The 13,693-nt window shown below is 45.8% G+C and overlaps 1 protein-coding gene across 4 annotated transcripts in view; it reads left to right on the top strand.

The window, feature by feature from the left end:
• ASTN2 (astrotactin 2) overlaps nucleotides 1–13,693 on the top strand; it is a 1,128,670-nt gene that overhangs the window by 571,196 nt on the left and 543,781 nt on the right. For 2 of the 4 annotated variants that reach the window (XM_069573835.1, XM_069573833.1), the window contains 3 exons: nucleotides 10,764–10,848; nucleotides 11,322–11,396; nucleotides 12,133–12,258. In XM_069573835.1, the coding sequence (XP_069429936.1) occupies nucleotides 10,764–10,848; nucleotides 11,322–11,396; nucleotides 12,133–12,258 (286 nt within the window). Of the gene's footprint in view, nucleotides 1–10,763; nucleotides 10,849–11,321; nucleotides 11,397–12,120; nucleotides 12,259–13,693 lie in introns of all 4 variants that reach the window. The other 2 variants (XM_069573834.1, XM_069573832.1) reach the window with 1 other exon arrangement.

The raw sequence follows: 13,693 nt of genomic DNA on the forward strand, positions 1-13,693 counted from the left end.
TCCAACCCTTGCGACAGTTTTTGAAGCTGGGTTTAAGATGGCCATTTTCTGATAAAGAAACAGAGGCACAGAGAAGTGTGGTGAAATATCCAGGCCACTCAGTCAGGAGCAGGAGACCGAAGGTTCAGCCGCACGGTGCTTTGGTTCCAGATTGATGCTCTTTCCCTTTCCTGGGGCTGTGACCCTTGGCCCCCCACCCCCACCCCTCTAACCCATTCTAGGCTGATCCAAGGAGCTTGGATGATGCAGGCTCTGGGGTGGAGGGTGAGGAGTGGTGGATGGCAGCCCTTCGCCCAGCAGGGCTAGCTCTGTGCATGCCTGTTAGGAATCCCATGCTGCTTAATTAGAACCAGATTCGTTCTGGTTATTAGAGATGTCTGTGTCTCTCTCTGTTCCAGGCTTTTAGATTGTTTTCACCCTCCTCCATCCACCGTAATTTTAAGGGAGTCTCTTACTTCCATGCTTTCCCCCAGACCCTTATTTGTAGATAATTGTGTAGGGGGGCAGTGGGTGGGGAGGCACTCCAGGATGGAGGAGGCTGGGAAGAGAGGATGGAGCTGGTGGAAAGGAATCACCATGGCTAAGACCTTGCAAGGGGGGGGGGTCCTAGCATGGCTGGTGGCCTTTCAGAGCTCCAGGCATCCCACATGGGTCTGCCCATGTGAGCTGAGTCAACAACCAGTTGATCCCTGTGTAGCCTGGATTAAGGACTGTGATCTCCATCAGACCTGGTCACCAGCCTGTGTCACCACTACCTTTTGGCCTCTGTGTTTTTTTTGGTTTTCATCTTCTTGATCTCAAAGGCACAATTAGGAAAGGCAACAAGGCAGCTGAGATGCAGGCATCCATGTTTGTCTCAAATGCTTTGGGAAGAATAAGGCCAGCATGACTCACTCCAGCAGCTTTAAAGAAAAGGGGGGACTCAGAGATATCCACCCAGGGTTGCTTAGGATGTCATCAAGGCCGACCTCCTCACTGTACAGATAGAGAAACTGAGTCGCAGGGAGGGGGGGATACCTGCCTGAGGTCATGCAGCACATTTGGCTGAGTTAACTTCTAAAGTCCTCTTCACTGCATAAAGGGCTGAATTATGTCTTGTGATTTCACTCCAGTGGTGTTTCTCTGCCTTTCAAGCCTCTATTCTCTGAACTCCTGAGCATCCCATACACAGCCTGCCTCCAGCTCCAACCCCTCAAGAAATGCTGACCTCGGGTCATAATACCAGAGCACGTTAGAGACAGAACCAAGAACTGGAATCTGAACAAGATTTGGAAGGCGATTTGGGGATCTCTGAGTACTAGTTACTCATTTTACAGATGGGAAGACTGAGGTCTGGATAAGTGGAGAGATTTTCCCAAGTTTGCACAGGGGTCAGCACTGTAAAATGTATTCCCTGATGACACTGCTTGTATTCAGAACTGCCCAAATGATCTCATTCCCTCACTAGGTAATTATTTTGCCGCTTGGTTTTCCCTTCATTTCCAATTTCCTGTCAAGCCCTGGTCTCTCGTCTGTTGGGCACATTTCTCTCACTTCTCTGGCTCTGCTTTTCTCAAGAAGAAGGTTCAGGGCAGACCCACCTCAAGAAGTAGGTCCTGGTCTGCAGATGAGTCTCACACAGCCCTGTTCTTATCAGGAAACCCAGGGGCAGTTAGAACAGGAAAGGTGCAGGGAGGGAGAGTACTTGGTAAGAGGGAAGATTGGCTAGGCCAGTTATGAAGGACTTTGTATTCTGCCAGGGCTTATGAACTCTATTGTGAAAGCACCTGGGAGCCCCTGGGGAGTTTCTGAGATGAGACGTGGGTGCAGGTGTTCTCTGAGAAGGGAACTGGCCACCACTTAGGTTGATGGGCAGACTCTGAAGGTAGGTCTCCAGTGATAAGACTTTATCAGTGGTGCACATGGGCAGTGTTCAGCGCCGGCACCAGGGAGAGCTGGGAAGGAATGGGTTTAAGTAACAAAAAAGAGGTAGAATTAGTGGGATTCAGGTGCTATTTGGATTCAGTTCAGTTCAGTTACTCAGTGGTGTCTGACTCTTTGCGACCCCTTGGACTGCAGCACACCAGGCTTCCCTGTCTATCACCAACTCCCAGAGCTCGCTCAAACTCAAATCCATTGAGTCGGTGATGCCATCTCATCCCCTGTCGTCCCCTTCTTCTCCTGCCTTCAATCTTTCCCAGCATCAGGATCTTTTCCAGTGAGTCAGTTCTCATATCAGGTGGCCAAAGGATTGGAGTTGCAGCTTCAGCATCGGTTCTTCCAAAGAATAGTCAGGACTGATTTCCTTTAGGATGGACTGGTTGGATCTCCTTGCAGTCCAAGGGACTCTCAAGAGTCTTCTCCAACACCACAGTTCAAAAGCATCATGGCACTCAACTTTCTTTATGCTCCAGCTCTCACATTCATACATGTCTACTGGAAAAACCATAGCTTTGACTAGATGGACCTTTGTCAGCAAAGTAATGTCTGAGCCTCTTCTGCTCTGTGTGAGGTCCCGGGTTCATTCCCCTGCATCTCCAAACAGCTTAGGGTTTATTATCGACTATAGATGAGTGGTATTGATTTTTAAAATATTTACTCTTTAGGGCTCTTAAGCCCCATTTATAGAGTTCTCATTTTATGTTACATGCATTCTCACTCCATAAACTCTTGGATAAGGAAAAACAGAACCCCTCAATTATGAGCAATCTGAGTTTCTCTTGTGTGGGGCTCTCCTAAACCACTTCAAAGTTGACGGTGCTTTCATTATCATCATGAAGCCAGTGGACTGTTGAAATAGTTTAGCGTGTGCACCCTGGAATCCTCTTGTTTTCTCCTGGGTCTGCCACACAGACGCGTGAGCTTCATCAAGTGGCTTCGCTGCTCTGAGTTTATTTTCTAATCGGTAATGAGGCTGGTATCACCTTTCTGCTGGAAGATCAGTGATGCATTTTGAAAAGTCCTTTCAACAGTTTGTGGCGTATTTTGGTTTGGTTAATTTTTTCCCCTGGACCTGTGCATGAGTGCTAAGTTGCTTCAGTCATGCCTGACTCTGCGATTCTATGGACTGTAGCTCTTAAGGCTCCTCTTTCCATGGGGATTCTCCAGGCAAGAATACTGCAGTAGGTTGCCATGCCTTCCTCAGAGGATCGAACCCATGTCTCTTACATCTCCTGCATTGGCAGGCAGGTTCTTTACCATTAGTGCCACCTGGGAAGTCCATCCTATGGGTTTAGATTACCATAAATAAAACATTCAAGGATAGTAATAGTAGCATTCATTTGTGATGCCAAAAAGCTGAGGGAAAAACACACACACAGATGCCCATCAGTAATGGCTCCTGCATTGCAGGCTGATTCTTTACAGATGAGCCACCAGGGAAGCCCCCTTTTTTCCTAGACCAGAGGGGCCAATTTAGCATCTTGTTTTAATGGAAAGAATAAATGCTTTCTAGATGAACGATGGTCTCAATTTCAAGGTGTGCCCTTTGCCAAGCCAAAGGAACCTCAGTTTCTTTATCCGTCTGTTTGGGGCAGCTTGGATGAATTACTCTCCAAGCTGGCCCCCACGTTCCCTGAAAAACACGTTGCCCTTGTCGATGGCCCCTTCTACTGAAGGACACAGGCACTGATGAAGGCATCAATCAGAGGGGCCACCTTCTCCAGACCCCACAGCTCAGAGGAGCTGGTCCCCACCTGTGAGAGTGCCAGATGAGTGTAAAGCCTTCTTCCTAATCCCACCCCGCTGGCTGGCTCCTCCCTCCCACCCTATCATCCCCTTATGATTCCATTTTCACTTGCCTCCGACTCAGTCATCACTTATCATCACGGCCCAGGAACACTGGCCACTGTTCATTTCCCCGTTCACTCTACTTGTCACTGGAGCTTGAAAAGGCATTTCCCTGGGCCCTCAGAACAAGTGTGCATGGCACCCTTTCCTGTTCTGACTCCGACTGGGCCACCTGGGGCGTCTACCCCTCTGTGTCACCTGGCCAGGCATGTGGTAGGGGAGACGGGCTGGGCATAACATGACCAGGGGCCTGCTTTGTGCTAGGAGTGGTGAAGACGCTTGACAGATGTCACTGAGTGTCATCTCGCCGACCACGCTCACGACTAGTACCGGGAGGAAGGCTCTCTGGCCTCACTGTAAAATCAAGAAACTGAAGCTCAGACTCAACGGGTCACTTGCCCAAGGTTGTGGAGTCAGGTCTTCAAAGCTCCTGCTGTGAAGTTTCTAATCACAAACATCACGACAATAAACATAACCACAAGGGCAAGAGCAAGGGGTGCTGCCTTTAATTTGACGATTCTCATGAGTGAGAAAACACAGGTTAGAGAAGAGGAAGCACCTTCAAACTACCTGCACTGATGATTTCCAGAATCATCCACGGCATCCTAATGATTTCCAAAATTCAAAGAAGACTAAAGGTTAAGAATTACTCTTCCAAATATCCCCTGTTCAAAAGTAGAGATACTTTATATAGTGATTGCATTGAATTATATTACCCATGTAATGAAGGGTTATTGGGTTGATTTCTAGGTAGTAGCGATAAGCTTCAGGGATGCATCAGACCTTCTGTTAATTGAGCATCTACTATGTACCAGTCTTACCCAAGTATGTGGTTGGCCACAAAGTTCAGTCGGGTTTTTCTGTAGCGTCTTACGACATCTATGACAACACTGGGAGGGAGATACCATTTGACTCCTTTAATGACATGAAGCTGAGGCTCAGAGAGGGTGACTAAGCTGGCCAGGCTTGTGAACAGAGGAGCAAAGGGCCAAGGCTAGGATCTCTCTGACTCCTTCCCAAGCTATGAGAAGGCTCTCTCTAAGGGGACATAGTTTAAAGAGTGTGGAAGAGGGCGTTGGCGCAGGAGACCAGGGGGTGCTGCAGGAGCATTTCCCAGGGTAGACTGGATTATTGTCCGGTCCTCATCTCTCTGGAGTACTAATATGCATTTACATCCTTGGCATGCTTGATATGAGAACAGTGAGATTTCTTCCCTATCCTGTCTTCGGGCTTGGCTCAAGAGTTGCTCTGGCCAGTGGGTTGGTAGCAGATATGATATGAAATGAAGTCTGAAAGGATAGGAAATGAAGTTTGGAATGCGCTGTGGCTGGCCTTGCTCTCTTACGTCCCTGCCTCTTGCCATGAGAAAACCGCGTTCCAAGTAGTGGCTGGTCCAAGGAGGATGCGGGTCACACAGAGCAGGGTGGAAGCAGCTGGACTTGGAGCCAAGTGCAGCTGAGGCCCAACTGGATCAGTCCACCCAGAGGTGGAACAGAGCAGAAGACTGCTTAGTTACTGACAATGAAATTCTGTGGGTTTCGTTACACGGCGTCAGTGTAACAGACCTGTCTGATGTACCTCAGGCCTTTATTTCCTTCTATGAGTAATGACCCGGTGGTTTTTTTAACCCTTAGTATCAGAGATCAAATTGCCAACATCCACTGGATCATAAGAAAAAGCAAGAGAATTCCAGAAAAACATCTACTTCTGCTTTATTTGACTATGCCAAAGCCTTTGATTGTGTGGATCACGGCAAACGGTGGAAAATTATTAAGGCGATGGGAATACCAGACCAATAATAAAGAGTCCTAGTACCTAGCACACAGTTGCTAGTTACTAGGTGGCTCAGTAACTGGTAAAAGGACCCACCTGCCAATGCAGGAGATGCAAGAGACGCGGGCTCGATCCCTGGGTCAGAAAGATCACCTGAAGAAAGAGATGGCAGCCTGTTCCAGTATTCTTACCTGGAAAATTCTATGGACAGAGAGCCTGATGGGCACAGTCTATGGGGTTGCAAAGAGTTGAACGCGACTGAGCACGTGTGCGCATGCACACACACCCCCCCACACACTAACGAGCACTATGAAAATACACACACACCCACACTAATGAGCACTATAAAAACACACTCAGTCAGATCCCCTTATAGGAGCCACTTTAATGAAGAGATTAAACTTTTTTTTAATGATATGTATCTTAAACATTTGTTTCTTTTAATATAAACTTATTTAATTGGAGGCTAATTACTTTATTGTATTGGTTTTGCCATACATCAACATGAATTCGCCACGGGTGTACACGTGTTCCCCATCCTGAACCCTCCTTCTTCCTCCCTCCCCGTATCATCCCTCTGGGTCCTCCCAGTGCACCAGCCCCAAGCATCCAGTATCATGCATTGAACCTGGACTGGTGATTTGTTTCATATATGATATTATTAAGGTCTGCATTATCAATCACTTGTAAATTCATGTTTTTAATGTGTCAGGATACTTTAAATCATTATATTTTGAAAAATAGTTACTGTTTTTAAACGTAATATATTCTCATTGTAGGAAACTCAGAAATGTCAAAGGCATACAAAGGAGAAAAATCAGGAGCATGTTACTGGACGTATGAAAATATTGAGAGCGCCAGTGGAGTGGAAAGAACGCTGGAGTAATAGCCAAGAGTCCTGGGTGCTAATCTTGACTCGTTAGGAGGCTAGTCCACTTACTTGGCTAAATGTCTTCACCTTCTGAGCCAGAGCTTCCCTGTCTGGAAGGTGAAGCTGGGAAGATTTGAACTAGCTGAGCTGTACGAGCCTCTTCTGCTCTGATGTGAAACAGAAATTCTGTTGTAGCCATTTCATCAACTTTCATGTTTACCCTTTTCATTTCCTTGGCAAATACCTGTCATGGATGTAAAAAAGTCTTCTTCTAGTTGGAGAAGGAAATGGCAACCCACTCCAGTGTTCTTGCCTGAAGAATCCCAGGGACGGGGGAGCCTGGTGGGCTGCCGTCTATGGGGTCGCACAGAGTCGGACACGCCTGAAGCGACTTAGCAGCAGCAGCAGTCTTCAGCAAAATCATCATTATTCTAAAGGAATTCAGCCCAAATTCATGATAATTGCAGTATATTTATATATTCACTAAGTCATCTAGTCATTCATTTATCCATTCAGCAAATGAGTCTCTAGCCCTTCATCAGATATGATATAACTACTAGGATATGGAGATGATTAAGAAAAGATTTTTGCAATCAAGAGACTCCTAGTTTAATGGAAGAAACAGGCAAGAAATGTCCCTATCCCTTTGACACAGGCATTACTACTGTGAAGTATGTGTTGTCCTTTAGTCGCTAAGTTGCATCCTGCTCTTTGTGACCCCCATGGGCTTTAGTCTACCAGGCTCAAATTTCCATGAGGTTTCCCAGGGAGGAATGCTGGAGTGGGTTACCATTTCCTTCTCCAGGGGGTCTTCCCTACACAGGGATTGAACCCACGTCTCCTGCTTGGCGGGTGGATCCTTTACTACTGAGCCACCTGGGATCTCCATTGTGAAGTGTACGCCTGGATTTCTTTATGTGCCAGGCAGGGCAGCAGGTGCTGGATGCAGTGGTGAGCAGGATGGCAGGCATCATTTTTTCCAAGGAGCTTCTGCTGTAGAGACAGGAGTCAGGGAGCCTGGACATTCACAGTCAGCACAGGAAAAGCAAGTCAGCATGTATCCCTGGAGAGCTGACCTTCAGCAGTCTGGCCACCCTGGATACAAAGGCAGAATTGAGGATGGGACTCACCCAGGGAAGGGGTTAACCCTCAAGTCCTGCTGTCAGAGACTTGCATCTTGCAAGAAGGTACTGCTTGGTCGTGAATAGTGGAGAGTTCGCTGAGCCAGCAAAATGGGAAGTGGAGGGGGTGCGGTCAATAAAGCCAATAGCCATGGCATTGAGGGAAATCCTGCCAGAGACACACAGCCCAGCTGCTAAGAGTGATCAGAGTTAAGGTTAAAGCAAGGAGTGTCCAGAAAGCTAGAGGTGAGCAATTAGGAAAGGCAATGTAAATGACTGGTTCTCCCTGGTGCCCAGAACTGATGAACGTCTATTCCAAGCTTCCATTTTGCAGATGAGGAAACTAAGCCCCAGCATGGAGGAGGGTACCTATCCAGTATCCCTGCAGCTAATGTGCAAGCATACATCAGAAGCCAGTTGGCATCTTGGAAGGGAAGGCGGAGGAAATGAGCTTATGAGCAGCTACTCACTGTCTGCCTGAGCCATCGGGTGGTACACTTCTCTCCTTCAGTTGCTACTTGCAGCAGCCCCGAGTGACTGGCTGAACTGGCATTCTCGCTGTCTCACTGAGACAGCTGAGACCCAGATGGTGAAGCGACGTCTTCCCCAAGACCATACATCTGGGGAGAGAGAAAGTGAGGATTGGAACCCGGGCCAGCACTCCTGCTTTTCCCCCTCCCTCACTTCCTGTTCTCCAGGCAGCCTCCAGGGTGGATACTTCTCATTTGTAAAATACACATTTGTTGTATAACGAGCGGCAGTAATTAATGATCCATTCCAAGACAGGGGAAACTTGCCTAGTAAGCACACACGAAAGAAAGAGAAAAATATGGCAGCGCCCTTTTTTTCTGTATAGATTTCTCGTTCTCACTAGTGCTCCCAAAACGAAAGAAGGAGAGGAAAAATGACCTGTGCCCTGTCCCGAGTCACTGGTAGGAGAGACAGGAACCTCAGCCCTTCCATGGAGAAGAGCCCCCTGTCCCACCAGCTCCTGGCTCACGCCTGCCCAAATTCCCATCCCTGACTTCACCTCTGCTGTTACGAATCACGAAGCCTGTGGCTTGTGGCAGATCATAAATCAGGCCTGGGAGTCTCGAGGACAAATCCCAGGACTTTTAATCTTTAATATTAGACGTGCTTAAAGTGGTGAATATTTCATGAAGGGACTGTTGCATTTTAACACATCATTAGTGACTCCTCCCCCCACCCTTCGGGTTGATTATTCTGATCCAAAGCTCAAGGATCTCCGCTCTTTCCCTCCATTTTCCTAACCCCCGGCAACAGTCAATCCATTAGGTTGCACATATTTGCAGCACTGGCATTCAGTGGAAGACCCTTGGGGATGTTATTGGAAGGGAGAATTACCGAGAGCCTCCCTGCCTGCAAGCAGCCCCCTCTTATTTACTAGGTATCCAGAGGAGAGAAGAGAGGTGCATCCATCTCTCTGTCTCTCTCTTCTCTTGTCTCTCCCTCTCTCTGTTTCTCTTTCTCTCTTTGTCTTTCAACAATCTTGTTCTAAATATTTTGACTATTCGCTCTGATCTATTCTTTTCTCCACATTATATCTTACTACCCTTTTAGTTTAACCAACATTTATTAAGCCCAGGCTGTTTGCCAGATACTTGCTGATGCTGAGTTTACAAAGATTAAGCAGCATTGGAATACATAAAATGAATGAAAGTGTGAACACTCAGAATACTTTGTATAAGGTCAAATGCCTAACACTGACAATGAATCAGGGGAAACAATAAGGCTATTTGATGAATACAAACGTTTTTCTTAAAGCAGTTAATGGGTGATAGTTTTAGAACCTGTGTTACCCTGGTGTCGCATTCATTGCTATGTTTTGTTTTGATTGCACAAGGTTGAGAAAACTGATTCATAAGACTCGAAGTGAGTAAAAAGCCTGAGCTTGTTAGCACCTCGTCTCTCAGTCTCAGGGTCCTATTCAATGAAGCAAAGATGATAGGAGAATTTTTTTTAATGAGGACCGCATAAAATCCATTTATCTGGCCACCAGACTTAATGCGACAGAGCTCTCCACCGTCCTCAATTCCAGCGTGTACTGAGTGTTTAGCCTTCGTTGTTTTTTATTATTAAGGAGATTTCAAAATAAAATGTCTTAAGGAACATTAAAATCTAAAAGTTTCAAAGTCTGAATCTCCTACATTAAGCTAGATGTTTTCATGAAACATAATTTGAAAATACTTGGGTCAAGCCAACCAGAATGACTGTAGGACTAAAGAATTGCAGTCATACTTGACTTGCTCTAAGGAATGGTGCAGTATTTCACATGCTTTTTTTTAAATAGAATCTATTTTTGGTAAAGCATCTGGGAACATTCTACAACTACATCTTAGGAAAATCTAACAACTAATTGAATCAAAACATTTTCCCCCAACCTTAAGGAGTCAGCAGTGGGAAGGCAGGACTCTTCCAGAAATGAACTCTGAAGATACATCAGAAAACAGGACATGTGCGCCCAGAATGAACTTGGCCAATGAGAAACTATACTTAAGGCAGCAGCAGATGCTAGCGAGGCTGTGTCCAACCTCGTATAAGGCATGGGCAGAAAATGACAAGACATGGATGCATGGAAGGATGGATGGTTCGGTAGATGGAAGGGAAGCGGACAAGAGGGAAGATGAGGGGAGGGGAAAGAGGCAAGTAAAACCAATAAGACCACCACCAACAAAACAAAATAAAGACTGAAGATGGTAGATGGAAACAATTTTTCCACAAGAGGAAATCAGAGGTATTATATTTGGAAGAGGTGACATTTGATTTGGGCCTTATAAATGAACGTGAATTGTTCATTCAGGTGGAGAGAGTTCAATTTTCTAATTACACTTTTAGCACAAGAGTACTTTATCATAATTTAAATATTTGAAAACAGGATGTCCGTGTGTAGCCACCAGCTCACTCTCTGTCTCATTTAGTCACGAGCTCCTTCACCGCCTGGGTTGCACCTTTGACCTCTGCATCCCCAGTGCTGAGCAGAGAGCTCGGCGGGGAGGGTGGCCAGGGCTTGCCGAGTGAATAAGTGAGTGAATGAACAATGGATGAGCTCTGTTACCCGCAGTGTCAGATGGGCTAGAACATTCTCTTTCCATGGCCTTTGCTAAAACGAGGCAGCTCACTTTATTTTCCAAGGGAACAAGGACACCAGGAGAGAAGACTGTTTGGGGCAGGCAGTATTTCATAAGACCCTTTCCTCTTTTGGCTTACAGGAGAGTGCAGCTGCCACGAAGGCTATGCCCCTGACCCGGCTCACAGACACCTGTGTGTGCGCAGTGACTGGGGGCAGAGTGAAGGGTGAGTAGCCAAGAACATCAGGTGAGGCAGGGACAGTGGGGGCCCTCCACTGCTCCCCACGGACGCCACTTCCTTTGCAGAGGTTGTGTTCCTGGGGAAGTGAATCCTATTTCCCACTGAATCCCAGTTTAGTTTTAAAGGTACATGACTGATGACAGATTTCTAGAGAACAAATGTTAAGTGTAGCTCACCCTCCCAAACCATACGTAATCAAAGAACACTCGCTTGAGTGGAATAATGAAGAAGAATCACATATTTTATGCATAAACTCCAAAAGGGACCAAGAGGACTTTGAAATGCTGAGTCCTTCTGTGAAATGGAGACTGGTATAATGTAAATAGACTTACCCTATCATTAGCTCTGCAAAATTCGATAATTTGTAGCAGTTCTTCACCAGTGTCCACATATGAATCGCATCTGCTTCTGACTAATACCATCTCTTATCCTTTCCCTTTCTCAATTTTTTCCCACAGTCCCTGGCCGTACACAACACTGGAGAGAGGCTACGATCTGGTGACAGGGGAGCAAGCCCCTGAGAAGATCCTCAGGTGAGCTGACAGTTCTGTTGGGGAACGGTCTGATGGGGAGGTATAGTTATACATCCTTAGTTAATTGAACCTGTGCATTTCTAGGATGCAGTGGTCCAGGTTGCTATGGGAATCTGATTTCCATTTGTCTGGCATCTAGACTTTATAGATTCAGATACTTGAACTGGAGGAGACATTACTGATTATCTAGTCCAGTGGTTTAAAAATATTCTCTAGCCATAGACTCTCTTCCTGCCACTACCATGAAATCTTGTGTGAAAACTTCAGTACTTAAACTGATGAAGACGTACAGCAAATTAAGTGGCAGAAATGGGAATCGAATTTTGGTTGGAATTGATTCAGAGTCCATACTCTTCACCTTTGTGCAGACCGCCCCTGGCAGCAGTCACTTGAGGTCCTTCTGCTTGCCATCAGGCCTGCTTGGGAAAGTCCTTGAAATAGTCCCTGTCTTCACAAAGCCCACTGCTAATTAGGAATCAGGACCTAAACTCAGGAAAACATGCCTACAGATATAGAGTAATGCACGGGCTAAATGATTAACAGAGGGAGAAAATGGCCATCCATGTCTGGGCGAGGTTGGCCAACGTCAAGCCTTGAAGCGTGTAGGTGACTCGGTTGGGTGTGGAAGTTAGAGAAGGTTCTTAGAAGGAATGGGAGGGGCCCCTTTTTGCTGTATTTTCTCTGCTTCCCAGGGAGTCCCCCAATGGAAACTCTTACATTGCAGGTCTACTTTCAGCTTGGGCCAAGGACTCTGGCTTCCAGTCAGCAAAAGCTTCGTGGTGCCCCCTGTGGAGCTGTCCATCAACCCACTGGCCAGCTGCAAGACAGATGTGCTCGTCACAGAAGACCCCGCAGATGTCAGGTAGGGAAGTCGCCTCCAGCACCCATACCATGGGCTTCTTAGAGCCCCAGGAGGCCCTCCCTTTCAGGGTCTTGGAACTCCTGGGGAAAAGTGCCCTTCATGATGTTAAAGCAGGCAGCTGCCTAGTTGGTATATAAGAAACATATCCCGTGTGCCATGCTCCACACTCCTGAAATTGACCTCCATGGTGGCCTCAGTGCCTCTGTATTTCAACATTATTACTTTCCTTTGGGGCTTATATAAAACATGAAAGAGGTTAACACATTATTTAGCTCATTCTGGGATCTTTAATGATCTTCTCTTATAAAAGACCATTACTTAATAGTATATGGAAAAGTCATGAAGGTAAAATATTGGAAGATGAAGTGCTTTCTCTTTTGACTCTGATACTAGAAACAGACTTTGGGCTGATCAATAGGATAGAAATGTCCAGGTCAAATGAATTTGCTCTTTACTCAAGAAACGATGGAGACTACATCTTCCTTTCCACATTTTGTACCTTGTAGTTAATTTCATTATAGACTTACTCTACTGTGTTCTAATTAGTTGCTTACATATCATTCTGTGCTATTATGTAGTGAATCCCTCAAGGTCAAAGAAAATAACTTACTTAGCTTTTTAATTCCCAGTTCCCAGTCCATACTGGACATCTACTAAATGTTTATTGATTTAATTATACAGGTGATCTTAGATCTGAATCTAGCACTATTCTGGAGCTTTCTAGTGTAGGGTTTTTATCCCCTCACCCTCCTGATTTGATTAGTTGAAGAACTCTAGCATTTAAATGTTGCAAAAAATGGACTCTGATTTTGCTTTTGGAACTGGTTTGTACGCAGCTTATGGGCTCCTGAGCTGGAGTGTGGAGGCATGGCCCGGTGCTTCCAGCGCTTGCCATTTTACCACTGCACAGCTGTCTTCCAGTTAAGATGCTCTCGATGTCTATGGCATCTTGATAGGGAGACTCACCTTCTCAGCCTTTCATGAAGGGATGGACACAATATGATTTTTTACTGGTGTTTCTCCAAAGAAGTAACTTTTAAAAGATAGAAAATTAAAGGGATAACATTAAGAAAATGAAGTGATAGTTACTAAAAACTAAGATGGTTTCATGTACATACAAATTGATTCATGGCAAATTATCATGGTTTCCATTTTTGTTAGAGCTGAGGTCAGTGTAACTTCAGTAAAGCATCAGTAAGCCCTCAGAAAACCTTCAGTGCTAAGGTTACTCAATATTACATATTTCAAAAATGGAGAAAAGAGCATCTGGTTGAAGGATTCTTCTTGAAGGCCTTGTGACCTTGTCTCAAATCAACTGAAAGGTTACCAGGCTTCCTCTGAGTTCTGTACTGTTGACATTGAATTTGTAGTTTCACTGACGCTATAGATGTTGGACTGGCTGATGGTTCCACACTCATTCTGGAGCTGACCAAAT

Source organism: Ovis canadensis, chromosome 2 (assembly GCF_042477335.2).
Source record: "Ovis canadensis isolate MfBH-ARS-UI-01 breed Bighorn chromosome 2, ARS-UI_OviCan_v2, whole genome shotgun sequence".
In the NCBI taxonomy this organism is placed as follows: Eukaryota; Metazoa; Chordata; class Mammalia; order Artiodactyla; family Bovidae; genus Ovis; species Ovis canadensis.